Source organism: Colius striatus, chromosome 4, assembly GCF_028858725.1.
Source record: "Colius striatus isolate bColStr4 chromosome 4, bColStr4.1.hap1, whole genome shotgun sequence".
Lineage (NCBI taxonomy): Eukaryota > Metazoa > Chordata > Aves > Coliiformes > Coliidae > Colius > Colius striatus.
The window spans coordinates 83,137,424-83,157,514 of NC_084762.1; the positions used below are offsets into that span (position 1 = coordinate 83,137,424).

General features: G+C 44.1%; 1 protein-coding gene across 2 annotated transcripts in view; it reads right to left on the reverse strand.

The window, feature by feature from the left end:
- Positions 1–1,090: 1,090 nt before the first annotated feature.
- Positions 1,091–20,091, reverse strand: part of SAMD12 (sterile alpha motif domain containing 12) — a 179,773-nt gene continuing 160,772 nt past the window's right edge. For both annotated transcript variants that reach the window (XM_061994669.1, XM_061994668.1), the window contains one exon: positions 1,091–10,442. In XM_061994669.1, the coding sequence (XP_061850653.1) occupies positions 10,420–10,442 (23 nt within the window). In that variant the 3' untranslated portion in view covers positions 1,091–10,419. The remainder of the gene's footprint in view (positions 10,443–20,091) is intronic.

Here is a 20,091-nt window from a genome sequence, read left to right on the forward strand (position 1 = left end):
AAGTGGAGTGGGATGGGTGTGAACTGCCATGCACCATGAACAGTCTAGCTCCTGCTCCTTCGGTGGTTTGGTCCCCTTAGCGTACGCTTCGCTGCTTACACGGGTATCACCCAAGTCTTGGGAAACAAATGTGATGTGAGTAGAATTCTTCCTCGCAGTGCTTGCAGTCACAGTGCCTTAGGGCACTTGATTTAGATCAAGGGTAAGTGGAGCAAAGGCAGAGGAGTCGGTTGGGATTTACACCAAGCTTTGCCAAGCCAAACAGAGCCCTCTGCTCGGTTAGTGCGTTCTGTTACACCCATGTATGCAGCATGTTTGCCCCAGTAGCACCTGTACCCTGTACAGCAAACCACTGCATCCACCCCAGGGACCGCAGCTGGGAGGGAGATGGGCAGCTGGGTGAAAAGCTTTGCTCTTTGCTCACCTTCAGGAATCAGAATCATAGAATCATTTTGGTTGGAAAAGATCTTTAAGATAATCGAACCCAACCGCTAACCTCACGTTGCCAAACCCACCACTAAACCATGTCCCTCAGCACAGACACATAGCTTTTAAGTATCTCCAGGTATGGCGACTCCACCACCTCCCTGAGCAGCCTGTGCCAGCGTCTAACAACCCTCTCAGTGAAAAAGCTCTTCCTAATATCCAATCTAAACTTCCCCTGATGCAACTTGAGGCCACTTTCCTCTTGTCCTGTAAGTTATTACTTTGGAGTAGAGACCAATCCCCATCTCGCTACAACCTCCTTTCAGGTAGCTATAGAGAGTGATCATGTCTCCTCCTCAGCCTCCTCTTCTCCAGGCTAATAACCGCTCCTCATCAGACCTGTTCTCCAAACCCTTCACCAGCTCTGTTGCCTGTCTCTGGACACGTTCCAGCACCTCAGTGTCCCTCTTGTAGTGAGGGGCCCAGAACTGGACACAGAATTTGAGATGCGGCCTCACCAGCACCGAGTACGGGGCAGGACCAGTCAGTGTGTCAGGTGAGAGTGGGAGAGAGGTTGCTGGTAAAAACGTTTTTCTTGTTTTTTTTTTTACTCCTATTCATGCAATGGATCAAGCCTTGACGTTGTTTAAATGAAACGGAATACTTGTACTGTATAATAAAAATTCCATGTTTTAATACATCGCCATGCACAAATGAAGTCAAACAATGCAGAGTACAAAATTGTCAAATATACAAAATGATAAAGCAGATATCCAAAGCTTCCAGAGATCATGCCCGAAGATACCAAAAACTTGATATTGGTTTTAATTTCATTGTTTAAAAGAATTCCTCCCTCCCACCCGAGTTTTGTTTTTTGTGAAACCTGTGAAAACAGAAGGAATTAAAGAGTAAATATAAAAACCGTAGGGTGGGATTAACAGTGATGGCCACTTCATACACTAAAACTCAGATTGCACAGTAATTTCTGTTTTGGGAAAAAAAAGCACTGCTGTACAGATGAACACCTTGGGTGCCTGGGGAGATGCAGTGCACATCAAACAAAAAGGCACACTATGACACCTCATTTGGTTCCACTGCCATAGATGGACTGGAGAGCGTGCGCTGATTTTTAACCATTAGAGTGCTGGCATTTTCCTAGACTTTCAATCAAGTTAACAGTAAATGGAGATCACTGGCTTAGAGTATTTCCTTAGTGAATATCAAGCTGAACTGACTCCAAAGGCGGCTGGACCAGACACAACTTGCTGGCTTCAGGAGAGCCTTGTGACCACACGGTATGGCTGTGGGCTTATACTCGGCCGTTCTGCAGTCAGCTCCCCCACATCAGGCCACCCGACTTCCCAGGACCTTGACCCCAGGCTCCCTCTCACTCCCTGCAGCTGGCATCCTTCATCAGCTGCCAGTACCAAGGTGTGAGCGTAGCCTGGCATCTGGCTCTGTCCATGGGCTACTGATTTTGGAGCAACTTTTGGAGACAGCTCAGGTGTGGCTATAATTCCAGTTGTTGGTTATCTGCTCTCCTCAAGGTCATGTTCAATGCATCTTAAATGCAACTCCCCAAAACAGAGGACCCCAAGTGTAGAGCCTGCTTTGCTGGTTTATACTGCACAGACACAGGTAGGCATTACTCCCACCTTACCCCCACTTGTGAAAAAGAAACCATCATTGTGAAGCAGGTCCAGATAGCTACAGTCCTTACCAGAAACAGAAAGCAAAGCCCAGCATGTCCCAAAGCACATCCCTGCCATTTTGCTGTAGCTGTGAGAAATTTAAAAAAACATGCCTCCCAGTCTCACCCAGTCCCACAGAAGCTTAGTGCAAAGCAAAGGAGTCTTCTCCTCAGCACACGCGGCCTCTTTGGGCACATGCTGGCCATTCTTGTTGCCAGAGCACTGCCCCATGCCCTTCCTTTGTACTCCTGGGGAAGCCCAGCAGCCAGCAGAAACCCTTGCTGATGCCCTGAAACACGGGGGCTGATTCTGCAAGGTACCATGTCTCCTGCAAGGGCTCCAGGAGCGTGATGAGCAGGTGCCGGGCATCGGGCCTCGCTTGTGGGTGGGCTCAGCACGGTCCTCTCGGCCCCTTGGTCAGTGGCACAGGGCCCTGAGGGAGAAGGCTGAGGTCTGGGTCTCCCAACAATATGCTTTCATAGGCTGGAAGCTCATGTCCCTCTACACTTTATTGCCACTTCATCTCTTTTCCACTTTTCTCAGAAGAAAAGCAGAGAGGCCTCTTGCAGTACAAAGGATGCAGATGAAGCGGTAAGAGGATGCAAAAAATTCCTTTATCTGGACTGGGCTTGAGACCACAGCCTGGCTCAGGAGGGAAAACCTGTCTAGATGTAAAACTGTGCTCTCAATAAACAAAACCAAATAAGTCCCCTAAGCATCTGATGGGGCAGATTGTGGTTCTTTTTTCCTCTGCACAGATTCTTATTGCTTACATGCAGTTTTGCTGCAATATTGATCTCCCTGCATTGAAAAAACCCCTGTGTATCACTATTTAATTTGGTGACTTATGATATTAAATAGATGAACTCAAGGCAAGTGCTTAATAGAAGTAACATGATTAGAGATGTAAGAACAGCTACAGTGTATCTTTTTTTTCCTGAAAAAGTATTTAGCTACTTTTTTTTGGAATTAAAATCAGGAAAGAGCTTTTCATCTCATTCTCAGCCTAAGCCTGGCTGTGTTATAATAATGCTGGCAATCCGACTTTTACGGCAGAAGCAGACGTTATACAGTCATCTGCAAGACCAGCTGCTTCTCTGTCCAGTCTGACTCCAGACTGCTCTCCTCCAGAGCTGAGAGGGCTCTCAGCAGCGTGAGGGCATGCAGAAGCCTTCACACACTGAAGCCAATGACTCTGCAGAATTTATTTGACAGGCAGTAAGCATGTACCAATGTTCTTTAAACACTAAATCTACACCAAACTCATTTTCGTGGGATTTCACACTGGATTAGAGCAAGAATCCCCAAAGATCTTTATCTTCTTAGCTATGGCTGTAGCTAGCTCCCTTCTTGTTTCAGCTTCTTGATGTTGATTCAGTATCAATTTGCAGTAAGTATTGCTTTTATAGTTTCTCCTGTTTGCGTGAACTGTTTACTTGTTAAGCTGTAGGCCCCAGTTTGTTCCCCACCGCCTGATGAAGCAGGGCAGATGGTGGCTCTGATACTTCACGCTTGCCTCACACCTACTGACAGTGGTTTTGTGAAACCTGAATCAGCAGCAGAGTGCTCCTTTGCTTATTTCTAAGGTACAACATCTAAACCAACCAACAGCAACGGGGCTCAATCTTGCAAAACCTCACTGCTGGGAGCAGCTGTCGTTACTCTGGGTAGTGCCTCCGAAGTCATTTCACTTGTAGGGCTTTATTTATCAGCTCCGACGGGGCTCGTCATGATAGCAGGAACAGCTCGCTGTCTGCAGAGCATGGAACCTGTGTTCAGCTGCACAGCGACACAATCCAACTCTCAATCAACACAACAGCTTCTCTGCAGTTGCTGAAGGCAGGAAAATCTGTTTCTTGCCAGCAAGATGCCACCTCTTTAGTTAAGAGGAAAACCCACGGTTGTTATTCCTTGCTTAGACTACACATCCACTTGGCCCCGTCATTTGGGTGCAGCACTTTGTCCCAGGCTATTCATGAAAGACAACAGACTTTCTCTGCATGTCCATGGGGCTTTGTTGTCCTTTCTGGTCCAGTTCTCTTCCTTTAATCAGGTGCAGAAGAACCTTAAGAACTGAGAGCAAACCTACCGATGGTCGCACCAAATGCTAGCAAGCACAGCTCTGTTCATGTAATCTGTTTAAATGAAGACCATTTTGTGAGGAAAAAATGGATATAGGTTGCCCTGCTGTCCTGTAACACTGGAAACTTTAAGATATTTTTAATTCAGAAGTTTATATCTGATGATCTAGTCTAATCCTTGCATAACACACACCTAATAACCCCATCCAGTAACTGCCGCACCAGGCCTGGATTTCAGTTTGAGGTAGAGCTTACCGACTTAGAAAAACGCTCTGCATACACTTAAAGACTTTATGTGATGGAGAACATGCCAGGTAACTAAGTAAGTTGTCTCCATGGGTAATTATCCTCCCTGTTGAGCACTTGCACTTAATTTCTAGCTTGAAATCAGTTTCCAACCAGTAGAGCATATCATTCCCTTTTCTTCTAAATAAAAGAGCTACCTGCCTTCAGACAGCACTTCCCTGCCTAGGTAGAAGATTGTGATTGCAGATGGAGATCAAGTCACCTCTTCAAATTGCCTCTGATAAATTAATAGCTTGAGCTTCATTAGTCTGACACTAATTATAAAGACCCGCTTTCCTGCCCTTGAATGACACTGGGAGCTATTGAAAATAATATTTCCAAGTTGTCAATACCCGTTTTGAAAGACAGGCGGTAACCGAGCAAACTGGAACAGCATCACTGGTCCCACATCCCAGCTGGCAAGAGCAGCTCTGGAGCCAAAGATGGATGGATGATTTATCACATCTTCACAGCCACTACATTATTCCAGATGTACTCCCCATGCCTAAGCCGGACTCGCTGCCATCTCTCCTGGATTTCTGACTCTGCTGTCCTCCAGGTTACTCTCTACCACTGACCTACTCCGTACCATTATTTACTGCACTCCTGTTTTTGTTACCTCTGGCTGTTGCCAGCAGTCATCTCCTCTTTGCCTGGGAGGAATACTGAAAAAAGAGCAGACCTTGGGAGGAGCTCATTAGGAATAGCCTCGCTGATGCCAATTTCATATTTACAGCTATTTTGTGTGATCTAGCCTGAAATCAGTTTTAATACACTTAATATAGGTGATACTGATTTTGCGTTGTGCTATTTTGTTACCAGAACCAAATGATCTATAGGAGGCTAAGCACAGTACACCAGCAGTTCTTTTCATCAGCAAGCCTTGGATACCACAGAACTGATATCAAGTTTAGTGTTGTTACACATTCCCACAATAATAATTTGGACAGTCTCACCATTTTTTAATTGCTTTAATGATTGTGTCATATCAACCTTTCCATGACTTTGACTAAGACTGGCAGGAACCTAACGACCCCATAGCTTATTTGGGTCACAGAATCATAAAATGGTAGGGTTGGAAGGGACCTCTAGAGATCATCTAGTCCAACCCCCCTGCAGAAGCAGGGTCACCTAGATCAGGGTCAAATCACTCCTTTTTTTTTTCAATTATTGGGGGTTTGCTGTCATTTGAACCTTCTTTCATGCTTTCTGGTTCTGAGGAGACCAAGGTAAGTTTTCCTTCCCTTCTGGATTCAGTTAACAGTTCCACAAATTTCAAAACGTTAGGACAGTTGCTGCTTAATATTACCCATAATTACTGATGGAGTAGGAGGAATTAGATTTTAATGTGCAGTCTGACTCCCTCCCTCTACTGCCTTCAAATACAAACCAAGAATATTTGTTGGGGCTTGCATGTCCTGTGAGTAATCGCTGTGCTGTGCCTGTCTAACATCAGAATTCGCTTTGCTATGATGGTATTTGTTAGGATATATGTAAAGCCTTTGGTCTAACCAGCCCTAACCTATGGACCATGGACTTCCCATGCATTTTTTGGCTTCTGCTTTTCTTACTTGCTGATTTATCCTCATGAGCCTGCCTAATCACCCGTACATTATGTTAGTGGGCTTTCTTGCACTCCAGGTAACTCTCCTGAATTTTACTATAGGAGGGTGCAGGTAATGCTGGTAGGTACTTCCCCCCTCACTCATCAATTTTATCATAGGACTTCCTTTAACATTAAAACCTTATTGACTACAGTCTATATATACCAGCGTCAACTGCGGCACAGTCCTGCAGTCGAGCCTTCCAAGGAGACTCTGGTGAAAGAGATGTCATTTGTTTAAAGGGCGTCAGTGTGAAAGAGGCAGGATTTTACTCTGCTTGCCTGAGACAATTTTGAATGATTGAGATCTTGTGGCTTTGCGGCAGGCGGAGGGAGGTTAGTGTTAGTGATAACAAACCCCCACCCCAGGCCTGGCTCCATAGCTGGCATTAATCAGCACATCTCTGGAGACTTTGATGGAGTAGCATCCACATAAGTCTGCCAGGAGTCTGATCCGGGGTTTTCCCAACATTGAGGGCAAAACAAAACCATATTTTTATCATTTTTAATGGTTGGATTTCCTCAATGCTGCTGCAGCTGCTGTCGAGTGACAACACTTACCCTAAGGAACAGATAGGGAGGGACGAACCCACGGGTGGAGCACCGCCATGCAGCTGGGTGAGCAAAACCAAAGAGCTCACAGAGCTTTTTCAAACTGCCCTCCTGAAAGGCCGTTTCCCTCAACAGAATGAATGGTGGGTGTTCAGCCACAGAAAGCCAAGCAGATGGAAAAAACAAGGAACAAAACAGCACACAGAACGCTTTCGGCTGCAGCCTGTTTTCCGGGGTGAGCAATTCCTTCTGGTTTCTCGTGCAGGACTTCTCCCAGTTTGAAGTGCTTGGGATGGCCAAGTCTCTGTCAGCATTTCTTGGTGAGGTCTGATGATGTGACCCTCCTTGAGACAGAGCAAGGAGGTGAGCATGGTGGCGGGAGTGGTGCCAACACGGCAGGAAGCTGCACGTCTGCTCATGGGAGCCGCGTCCTGATCGCCAGGCTGCTTTCTTTCAGAGATAATAACCAGTGATCAGTGTAACAGCAGCACTGGCCTTTGCGAATTTATCTATCTCCACAGGGCTGATAATTGCTGTTTTATGAAAATAGCATTAGTCTCCCACTCTTTTGCACCGAACTAATGGCCCTGAGCATGTTTAAATTCACTTCCTTTGCCAGAATAACTGATTCGCTCCCTTTCATGTTGACTTGGTCTTTGGCACTCTCGACATAAATGATTTATTGACTAGAGATAAAGCATTCTTTCCCCTGAACTGCTCCTGCGACCCAGGCGAAAGCGGATGTGTCTGCTATTAATAAGGTGTTCGGCATAAAAAATGCAAGAGACTTGATTGTCTCCACTCAATAGCCTTTCCAATAACACAGTACCTGCCTCCATTCAGAACAACAAAAACCTCTCCCACATGTTTATTTCTGTTAAAACGTTTTCAGGAGAATATGCTAGGATCCAGATAGCTGTTCAGGAGATGTAGAACAATTTCATAAATATCCCTGAGGAAGCATGGCCTACTTTGGGAGAATAACAGTGATTAAAAAAACACCCAAACACGATGAATAGGTAAATACAAGCCAAAAAGTACAGTTATTTCCTTATGGCTCCAGCAGACAGTTACACATGTGAGAAGTGTCACGGGGCTCGGGGGAACTATGCTTGCAGTTATCCACATGCACGGGCTGGCTGGAGGATGGAGGCCTACACCAGCTTCAAGGGAGAGACTTGTCTGATAGACACCTACAGCAGACTTCCCACTGAGTGGATACATGAGGATCTGGGCTTGATTTTCACATTTCTCAGGGCCTATAACACTGTTTTTCTAGGTCACTGTACCTAAAATCCTGGGAAGCTTTTAAAACAAACTGTTTTAACAGGAGAAGTGCACACATCTAAATTCATGCCCATATACTGGAAGATGTTCAAAACTAACATTGAGACAAAAAAAATGCTTCTAGTGGCTCTCCACCTAATTCAACTCCTTCTTCTACGCCCTTTTAAGATAACACTGAGAAACTCTTCCTTCACCATTCAAATAATTGGGGATTTTTTCCCTGGGTAGTAAAATAGGAGAATTCCTGCTGTAGAAGTACAGCATTCTCCTCCTTTTTAAAATAACTTACCTCAGAGGGCTTTTTTAATTGCTGTACCAACATGAAATTCATGTCAGTCAGTTGCCAGAGCATATTTTTTAAGCCTGTAGCAGAAAGAGCTGTAAAATTTGCTGAAGCTTACAGTGGACCTGTGCCACGCACACGGCCAGGTCCCTTGGTATCAGATTCCGACCTGCAACCCTATGAAAAGCTTTAAAAAGTGCAAATGTTGCTGTTGGCGAAGATTCTTATGCCTTAAGGAGAATTTTCACACCAATTAATTTAAAATCAGGGACCAGGATTTTCAGAAAGAGAATGCAGAAGCTTAGTGCTTTGTAATTCTTGTGAGCTCCATTTGAGAACCTGGGGAAAGGCCCCAACCATTAGAAATCACTAGTGACTTCTGAAAACCTTGGTCATCGGTAAAAGTATTGGACAGAACACTACAGAAGTATCCAACATGCTGAATTTGAGATGGGTGGAGAGCTGAAACCTAATCCCATACCCATCTGAAAAAAAAGAAAGCCCTAAAGATACAGATAACTGTTTGCTGTAGGAGCACCCTCAGTGTCTGACCTTCCATTCTCTAGCAATGAACTGAATAATGGTTTTTAAGAATTATAACACAGCAGCTTCATCTAAAAAGGTTCCTCTGACTTGATGTAGCTGTGTGTTCTCTCCATGGCTGCATCTTCACAACTGTGTGGCGTCTCAGCCACCGTTTGGCACATATGTCAACAGTGACTCTACAGCACCAGCCTATCAGGCTGGGGGAGGGAGTGATGGTCTTTAAATACACAAAAAAGCTACCTTTGATTTTTAAAGAAAGAAGGAACAAATAGGTAAGTCCCTTCAGTAAGTTGATGGCATCAGTTCATTATAAAGAGTGTGTCAAGGAGGTCCTGATGTGGATGACAGACACTAATTCCACTGAGTCCCCATGGAAGAAACAGTACCACAGCCAGCTGCGATACAACCAGTGATGAGGTCTGTCATTCAGAGACTGAACAAAAAACAATGTTCAGATTGAATGCAACAGTCTTGAGCCTGCTACAGTATATTGAAAGGCTTATTGGAACCATTTGCCTACTCCCAGTTCCTATCAAAATATTGTTTTGGATAGGAAGTGGAAAAAGTTAATGAAGATGTCTGCCCTCTCCAAAGGGAGTCTCTTGCTCCTTAGAAGTATAATTTTACACTCTACCTTGCTCAGAGAGTTTGGTTTGGACTATGATTTCCCAGCCCTGCCCAACATATAAATGGTGGCCAGCAAAAAGAACCCGAATCCTTCCAGTTTGTTCTGGTTTCATCATAGACCAAACTCAGGGTCACACATACTTCTGAGAAAGGCTCTCTCCCTTGTCTGTCCCTCGCCAAGTAAGAAAAAACATTGGCACACTGGAAATGAGAACCTTTGATATTTGGTGGATGAGAGGGAGAGCAGACACAGTGTCCTACAGCTCATGCAACCCACCCTGTTCTTGGCTTCCTCTGTCACAGTTGTTCTCTAAGTCTCGATAACAGAAGTCACACCTCTGCCACGTGCAAATCTATCTACAAAATCTACCGTGAAACGGTGAAGGTATGAGAGTGGTGGACTTCAGCTTGGATGCGGTCTCAGCACAAACACTGAAATGCATCCTCGGTATTTGTTTTTAGAAAGACCATTACATATATCTATATGGACTGTGCTAGTTCTGTGCAGAAAGCACATATGAAGTGCTGATATTGTTTAACAGAATACCATTAGACTGCAAAACTAACATATACAAGACGCTTACATTCCTATCGGGGTTTAATATTGTGAACATATCCACTGAGACTGGAGAATTGCTGTACGCTTTTCCTAAAACATCATGCCAACTGCATACATAATAAAAGAATCCAGTAGTTGCCATGCTAAAACAGGACTTCTAGTGAAGGGCATAGACAGTCCCCTAAAGGGAACTCAAAAGTTATGCACAGTGATGAAAACTGGAAGGAATTTTCCAGCTAAAGGTCTGTCAATGACCATTTTCAACAAATTAGCACTGGATACTATGCACCGCACTTTTACTCCACAGCAAACCAGGTCTTCCCAGAATGCATCATCTTGAGAGGGCTGATTTTACTTCAAGTTTGTCTTCAATCCTCCATGGTCACCTTCTGGCAGTGCCATTTATTATGTTTTTTTCATGAAGGAAAGTTCACTTTCATATCAAGTGGCAGGACAGCAGCTTTAGAGGCTGGAAATGTTTATGGAGAGCTCTCTGCCGGGGCTGTAAGAGACAAAATAGAAAATCAAAACCAGACAGTGATTATACAGCAAAGAATACCACGTATTTCAACTGAAATTCAAAAAGCCAGGTTTAAGCTGTAGTTCTGCTGTAAAGACAAACTACTCCTAGAATATATGTTGTGACCCTGGTACTTCTTTAATCAACTTTAGTCATCAACCAAAAAACTCAGTGCTTAATCAAATCCTTAGATAAATATAAAGCGCGGCAATCATTCACATGATTTCACAAATCAGCCTTGAATTTCATTGCCTCATGTGAGAGCACTCCTTCCTTCCGCCCAAACTCTTCTTTGAGATGCCCAGCAAAAGGACACAAGATGCATCACGAGAGATTCCAGTTAGATACAAGGAAAAAAATTCTTCTAAGTGAGGGTGGTCAAATTTTGCAGCAAGTCACTTGACCAGGCTGTGTGATCTCTGCCTACAGAGATATCCACAACCCAGCCAAACAAGGCCCTGAGCAACCTAAACTGGCCTTGCTTTTGAGCACAGTTGAGCAGAGCAATCTCCAGAGATCTCTCCCAACCTAAATTATGTTACGGTTATACCTTTTCTGGCGGGGATTTGTGCTCCCTGTTCTGTCTTTCTGAACAGGAGAGGAGTGCCCACACAGGACTGCTCACACGGCAGCACACCCAGCCCTTTGTTCAGTGTGCAGCCACAAAAACCCATGTGAGGCCATCACAGGCTTCCACTGGCCTCTGAAGGTGAGAAGCTGTGCAGAGGCAAGCTCATTGTGTTACTTCAATGTGTTTGGACACGGCTTCATTTATTACAGAGCCCTCACTCATCAATAGTTTTACCAACCAGATCACTGACCTGGGCAGTGCTGGCATGATGGGCTTTGCATCCTTTCCAGCTGATGCCCTGCTTCTTGCATGAATGCATGTGTCTGTATGTGTGGGCAGAGCTGGATCGTTGGGTGTTTTGTGCCAGATTCCAAATTGTGAAGCTAATGGGATACTGACGCTGCCAAGGCAGCATTCATGTTAGCTGAAACTCAGGCTGGCAGTGATTTCTGCTTCTCACTCCTTCAAAATCATGCTGAGTGGGCTCTTCTCCGTGGGGTGCAGGCTTACTGCCTCTTCCAACCTGTCAGTTTGCCCTCATTTGTCTCTTCCAACCCCAAACTCTTGTAGTTATAAACATGACGGTCTTAAAAAGGATGGGATGTTAAGAGGAATGGAAGAATGCTGAATAACACCCTCCAACCCCCCCCAACCACTTTGCTCAGTGTAAATATATCTGATTGAACAAGAAAAAACAGTCTCCTTAGCTGTTTTCTTCCTTATGTGGGCATATTCACCTGCTTATAGTGTAGCTTTTGATTTTGCTTTTAGAGCTGCCTTGCTTTTATTCTCAAGGTTCTCTAGTGCAATGATCCCACCACCATCCACTGTCATCCATTACATGAGACACCCACGTCAGTTGAAGCCTGAAATTGTTTTATTCCACGGAAGAACATACAGGAAGTTCTTGAGCCTTCAGCTGGCCTACACACGTAACTGACCGCATCCCTCAGGACAGGAAAGAAGCGATGGTGATGTTAAGTAGGCTTGAAGATAAAGAGGAAATCTTAGGGGGAGGTTTTTAGACTTGGAGAGAGGCAAACTGTTGCCTCAGCTCAAAAGTGTTTGACTCCAGGAGAAATGGAGAATATCTCCCATCTGTGTGGCATCAACAGAGATGGGCCTGTCTCACAATGGAGAAACAGGACTTTTTCTCAGGTTAAATAGCTCATCTGCTGTAAAGAAGGGAAACTGTGAAAAGCTCTTCCAAGTGATGGAAAATACCTTGACTAGCCACAGAGCTGCAGGACTAAACAAAAACGGATAAACTGGCTAATTATATCAGGCCAGGCCTCAGGACTGCACTTGTGCTGAAATTCCCCAATCATCCACATTGTGTCAGCCATTGGTCTGTACTTGAGCTTAAGTTTGAAATGAGCCAGCTGGCCCTTCAGACAGAAAACCAAGAATGAGGAGAAATGGGGACTGATTCCAACCTGAGCCCCATCCACACTGCGGAAGGGGCAGAACTGCTTTGAGCCATGCAGGATGCCCAGCAGAGCTAGCCTAGTTATACCTGGTGACACTGACCAAAGGAAGAGTAGTAATTCTGCTACATTGTGCATTTAGAGCATGCAAACTGAGGATTTAGTGGTCATCTAGCCCATTTCTGCTCATCTCACTTTGTCTTTTGAGGACAGGGTTTTAGAAGCACTTATTCTTCCTCATTAACGGTATCATTTTTGGTCCTCTGCTGGAAACTCCTCTAAGGACCCTCGTTTTCTAACAGTATATACACAGCACTTTCTGAAAGCAAGATCTTTTCAAAAGGTATCACAAATGAGCAGTTGTCTTTGAAAACCTTGCCTGAGATTGTAAGCTCTTGGAACGAAGACCGCCCTGAGCAGGGGGTTCATACGCTTTACCAACACAACAGCATACAGATCTAATCTCACATGACATTTTCAAGAAGCCACTGTAGAGAGACAACAAAAATTTCAAAGCCAGAGATATATTTCATTTTTGAGTACCTGTACTGTGTGATTTTTTTTTTCCTAACTGGGAAAAGGATATATTTTAGTTTCATTTGAAACATGTTAATTCAGCTCAACTTAGCGGTGTTCCCTATTTGTCACATTTTCATAATTGAAGGATTCTGATAAAGAAAACAAGAATCTATTATCTTTGCTAGGTTTCTTCTCCTGGAACTAATTTTATACTCTATTCCTTAGGTCAAAACATTTAAAAAACGAGATTATTACCAAAAATGCCCATTTCCACCACCCATATATTTGTTCCTAGGAGCCCAGTGAAAAAATGCATTCAGCTACATTTACTAGTTTTCCTGTGTCAGGAAGGCCACGGGTACTTCACTTCATGCTACTCATTTCACTTGAGACATAATGATATTCAGCACGTTGAGACTTGTTGCATCTTGCTACTTGCTGGCCAGAGACATTGCTGCTTTTGAAGAATTTCGTACACTGGCAAAAAGAAACAGCTGACAGTCCACTCATAGATTTACCCTTGTCTTCACTGTGCACTGAATTATTACCACTGAGGCATGACAGCATCAGATGTCTCTGTGAGGCTCATGGAGGTTAATGTAAAACCAAAATATCTGCTAGGGGATCTGCTGACCCCAGTCAGTCACCATGGTGGAAGGAGGAAGGAGGACTAGCAGGGGCTGGGAAATGTTGCTACAGGTCAGCTGTGGCAGGGACAGGGATCATTTGCCCCAAGGTCAGAGCAGACCAAAGCTGTGTGAAAGTATGAAAGCTGACCAAAGTTCTATGAAAGTTGTACCAGAGTTTGGTTTCACAAAACCATTCTATTACTGTTCTGAGTGGAAAACAGCACCAGTTTCTTTAACCTCTTGGTCAATGCAGCTATTGCTGCACATCTGAATTACCTAACAGGCTGCTGATAAGCAGAGTCAACAGTGGCCAGAAATCCAAGGTTACCTCCAATGCTTGCATGCCTGTAGCCATCTGTAGCCAGCATGGAGGAGGTGGCAAAGCACTGGTGGCCAGCCTGCCATGGCCACCTCTCAGCCTTCTCCTCTCCTCCGCGAGCAGCCCTGGCTCCTACAGCAGCAAGTCCAGCCTCAGGGCTGCACAGAAACAGAGAGCTGTCTCACTGCCAGTGCCACAGCCCAGCAGCCTGTGTAAAGCAGTGACACAATAATCAATGGACTGAATGCAACACCCAGCGACTGAGAGAGAAAATGGAGATGCAGATGGGTTTTGATAAGATTGCCAATTTTGTTTTGATTTCCAAACAGTTCTGCCTTGGTCTGATCCACCTGATTTTCCACTACTAAGACTTGGTACCTGATGAAGTCTTGAAGGTTATTTAATGTTGTTTGTCAAACACAGTGTCAAGAGGGTAGAAAAGTACTGAGAGAGCAAGGACGGAAGTTTCTTCTTGCTTCTGATTTCTGAATTTGCTTGCCAAGCAGCGAACCAAGATTTTAGAGTAGCCTGACAGAAAAGGTGGATCTATGAGCACAACATCTAGGGCATGAAACACAGTAATCCTGATCCCAAGCATTCAGTATTCATTAATGAGGCCATGCGAGAGAGTTATAAAAGCTGAAAATACATGCAATTAAAAATAAACGTTGCTTTCCCTTCACCCCCACTCTTTTTAGGATCCAGTTCATACATATTTGTCATGAACTGTGAAACACAGGCATCTGTCTGGTTCAATGACAAAGCCCACCTCAAGGAAAGCTTCAGGGTGGCCTCCAAAAGGCAGTTAAGACAGGATGCTCAGTGCACGAAGACAGATGCTGAACATTCAACAAGGTTGGGCAAGTCCTTTCCCCCATATTCTGTCTTAAGAGAAAACTCACTTCTTGCCTGTGATGCTGGTCTCTACAGCCAGCGTCAGGCAATTTTGAGATGAAACATTTGTAGGAGAATGGATGTCATGGCAGATGCTCTCAGCAGGTAACCTTCTGAAAAGCCAATTAGTCAGAGGTTATCGCAGCTGCTCGTGGAACACAGTTGGTTCACACAGAATGGGATGAAAATGTTGTTGTCCAAAATGTGTTTCACTAAGCTATTCAATGCCCTCAAAATAGAGCAGCCAAGAGTCTCTTCATGAGTCACGCACAACTCGAGCTTCCCTAGCAAAGCAAATCTCTCAGCAACTTTACTAGGTTAAATAAAAGGAGGACACACATTGATTCTGTGCACAGATGATTTACGTAGGAATTATTGGTTCCTTGCCCCTTCCTTAAAAATCAGAGTTCATGGCAGACAGCTCTCTGAAGGGCCTGAGCTCACACCAGTATTGTTCCGAAAAATATCTTAAAAGTCTTTTAGCATCTTCTGGGCTTGATTTTACAGGGTTAATCTGAAAACCTCAGAACAAAAATCTGTCCCAAGAAATTACGTCCTTTTTATTCCCGAGCCTAACCAGCATGTGAAAATTTCCTCAGCTTAGAAGTTCGGTTCAAAAATGAGGCAAAATCCTGGGAGAGAGTCTTCTTTCAAAGTGTTTCATTCATCTCTCCTCAAGATGCTTCATACATCCCACCACCTACCTGCTGCTACAAACATACAAAGAGAAAAGCAAAACGCTGCTGCATTCAACAGATCATGATGACTTCCTTGAACTAACAAGCAGCTAAAATATTCTCAAAAAGTGCATGCAACCACTTCCTTAGTGTTTATACCTTCTTTCAAAGAATCCTCTTGATCTACTGCACACTTACCCACGGCTGTGAACAGTGAACTGCCTGTTCACCAGTATCCTTCTCTAGAGACTTGAATTATAGCAAACAGAAAGACTTCAAAGAATGTGATGCTAAGGAGTCTGCTAGTCTCAGCTGGTGCTGTCTGAAAGTGAAAATGTGTATGAGATTGCTGACTTGATGCCCTATCATGCATATCTCTCACTGCCTGCCTGTAATCAGTTCTCGATCTCACAAGTCCTTGTGGGGTGCTCTGCAGGAAGTGAAAAAGGTTGTCACAGATGAATAGTCTTCCACACTCTGTGGCTCCAAATAGCCATTTGCACTACATCGTGAGCCTTTGCATATCTATTGCTTTCGTCTTGAGAGACTGGGTTTCAATATGAAGCACCAGGACCTATGCAAACTGGGTGAACTTAAAAAAGACATGGCCTTCAGAATATGGCTAGGATGCTTAACCACACAGTCCCTGGTGGCCTGTAGTGCTTTGGTGGGTGCTCTGATCATCACCTGGAACTTGTCCCTGCATTTCTGCTGCAGATTCTACAGGATGCTTTCAAGTCCATCCCGTTCAGAAGTGTACAGCAGCATTTGGGAATTAGTTCTGCCCATTATATCATCCTATTACTTGCTTTATGATCTTCAGTGAAATATGCATTAAGAGACATAATCAGATGAAACTAAAGACTTTACTGTAAAAATCAAAGTATTATATAGCAAAAGGGTTTGGAAACTCTCTGGAGCTACAACTCCCTTGCTGCTTATGCAGAGCTTATGCAGGACTAATAGGTGGAACAAACTACCCACCTTTAGGGAGATACTGTGAGGTTCCCTGAAATGAAAGTCTCCATTCTGTGAGGTGTTTAACTAAGCAACAAGGGAAACTATACCTGCTAAACCCACCTAAAAGACTATACAGATGCGCACACACACATTTACCACAAAACAAATTAAAACCCACAAAATCAGCTCCGCATCCCTCCCCTCCTCCAACCCTTAGTTGAACAAGCAACTTTAGCCTTTTAGGGGAATGAATCAGTACATACCCTCTACCTGTATTATCACATCATGTTGTCACCGTGTTTTCCCCTGCATCTGAACAGACAGAACACAGCACTGAACAGACAGAATGTGGAGAAAGAGCATTTTGGTACCGTTTGGTCCTTGCTTTATCCTTGCAGTTCAGCATGTGGCCCACTACCTCATCTAACACACAACGGCCAACCTCCATCTGGAAAATAATTATTGCTATCCTCTTGGACACAGCATCCAATCATGTCACACACACAAAAGCCTCCATTTCAAGACATGTCAGTGAGACGACATCTCATTATTTTACAGTTCCTAGTTAGGCACAAAGAGAGTTGCACTAGTGCTGTCTGTGTAGCTCCTGGATCCAGCACTGAGAGCTTCAGGCTGTCAGAGCTATGTGGGGCTCCCGAGTTAGGTGAAAAACCTACAGAGCAGAGGGGATTTGAGGAGGTTTTCTGGAATGCGTACTCCACATCTGGAAGCTGCAACACCAAGGAGGGATACAAGCAGGACCATAAAAATGGCAAAGTCTGAGTTTGACCATCTACGCAGAGTTCAAAATGTGCTTTCAGATGGTATCTCTCCTAACCTGCCCCAAAGTCAGATTTTATCTGGAAGCTGTCCCTTACTGATTGCCATATGAAGGGGAAATTGCTGGATTGTCAATGTTACAGTCCAGCATGGCCCTCTACAGCCACTGGGCTGCCTAGGAAAAGAGCAGTCACCACTTCATCATCAATCTGCCTGTGATCAGAATAAGAAACTCTTCCTAAGCATCTTCAAAAAGGTCTAGAGAAAAATTAGCACGCACCATTACTGTTTTAAAAATCAAACCAAATCAAAGCCCCCTGATCTAATTCTGCCAGTCACAAGATCAAACTCAGGGAGAGGGCTGCAGTGAGGGAAAGTCTTGTCTGAGGCTGAGATTCTCTTCCATCCCGAGACTGATTCTGTGACAAGGCAGGTACAGAGAGTGCTCGCCACTCTGCAAATCTAGCTTCACGTCTCTGTCTGAACAGCTGGAAAATTAACTAGAGAGCAAAATGAGTTACCACCTGTGAAGAGCTCCCCAGGTGATTATTAAGGCTATATCTTGATGTACACCCACCAGAGACCCTAAATACCAGTAATGCTGCCTCTGCAGAAGGGTTTAATAAATGAAAGAAGGGCTGATTGTGTAAAAGAGGTTCTTAAGTCAGGCATGAAATCCAAGACCTGAAATTATGTAGGCTGTATTGACCATAGAGCCAAGCACTGAAGTCACTCATAGAAACAAGACAAGTATGAAACAAAGAATATCTATCCAACATTCAGAAGGCATGAGGTGTTCAGTCATTCAGCTTTTGCAAGAGTGCTAATTATCTCAGCACAGAATTCTCTGATCGGTTGCAAAGGATGCCTTATTTTGATCTGGAGGCTATCCAAAGCACCTGTGTGGGGTTTTTTCTGTCTATTTTGCATCATGCACATGTTCCTGAAAATGAGACTGCACAGGAACATACATGAATGGTTTTGGACCACAGTGGCTGTTTGATATGCTGCAGAGATGATGCTGTATTTGGTTGCTGCCATCCCAAGCAAAATGTTGAGTATGTATGTGAACCACATCTGCAAGGTGTTGTAGGTGGGTCCTGTGGGACTGAGTACAGGACCTGCTGGAGTACTCACACATGCTCCACGTTGCTCTGGCTGCCTGCAAAACTAGCTTTCCTTCCAAGGGAAGCCCACGCCTGGGGAGATGGTATGCTGCCCATCCTCACCCTCACACACAGTCACCAGTGCTCAGGGCTAGGATGTGCTCGCAGGTGCTGCAGAGAAGTTCCCATGAGACCTGATCTAGGTGAACCTGCTCCTGCAGGGAGGTTGGACTAGATGATCTCTAAAGGTCCCTTCCAACCCCTACCATTCTATGATTCTATGATATCCAAAGTAAATCAAGGAGGGGACCAATGTACTCAGTGACAGAAAATAACTCAAAACCAGGTAGAAAATGACATTTAAAAGTCAGACACGAGGGCATCACCACACTTTAAACAGAAGGGTTTGGGGCTAAATGTCACTGGGAAAAGCCTGCCGTTTGTCATTCGGGTTCTCTGCAGAACATACCAGTATGGACTGATGGATGCAGGAAAGTGAAACATGCAGCAAAGCAGCAACTCGGTGGTTAAGCTGAAGGCCTTATCTGCCCTATGATAGGCCCACCAGACTTCCCTACGCTGTCTAGTTAATAAATATGTAATTGTTCTGTACAAAGCGGAACAGCATCAAAAATATATATATAGCCTACCTTGGTCCCACCTGGAAGCTTGTCTTCAAGGCAGGAGATGTAAATAAGCAAACTTGCGTGGACTTCTGAGGTGATTCAGTTGAACTTCTACAGGCAGCCTGATTGCAGCTAGCTGGGTATTTCCATGTATAACTGCAGACTCTAACCCCAGATAAATGCAAATTGCAGACAGAAGTGAGGCAGGTATATCCATCCCTGCCTGTGCTGAGCTATGAGAAGTAACTCCTTCTGCAGAGCGCCGGCTTACTTGCCTCTGAATGAAGTTGGTGCGGTGGTTGCACAGATAAACTCATTTCACCCATCTCAGACAGGCAACCACTCCACGCTGGTTATCTAGGCTTCTTAAACACTGTAGAAAGACATGACCCTTGGAAGGGTGGTCCACCTTCTTACTTGTCAGATTGGATAAACCATTCTTTGGCAGCTTCTCTCTTCACTGATTATCAAGAAAGCTGAATGATGGGTTCAGAGTAGGTATCCAGCAATTAAATGGCAAACAAGAGGTGACAGGAATTGCAAATTTATGCTGATTTTGATTGTTACAAATTCCAATTAGCATGTGAAATGTAGGTACCACAATGTTCAGGATTAGAATGTTTAATGCTTATATTTCAGCTCGTATCAAGAACCATGTAGATTCCAGTAAGAGATAAGAGCCCTAAATTCCTTTGAGGCCTTGGATATTGGAATTTGACAAGGAAATTACACACTAAATAATCTCCTTAGAACTTCATACACACAACTGAGATAATGAGATGCTTCCTGCAAACAATCCACAAAGTACTAAAGTTTTTTTGGAAGAATTATTTACTCAGCAGTACTGCTATCACTTTGCAGCTGGATAATTTATTGTGTCCGTGTTGCCAAATTGTTTCGATTTGCCACTGATTTCTTTTAATTTCCACTTGCAATATATGAACAAACAGACATCACAGTCAAGCAATTCACACGGGTAAATAAAATTAGAGTAAACAAAAATAAGGCTTTGTTTATTGTTAAACACCTTTCAAGTTTTAGCTAGGGTAGGCAATTAGGTTGGTAGGAATTTCTAACTGGAGAAGTTCCACCATTTTATCTCAAGCCAAATAGTTTATCGCAA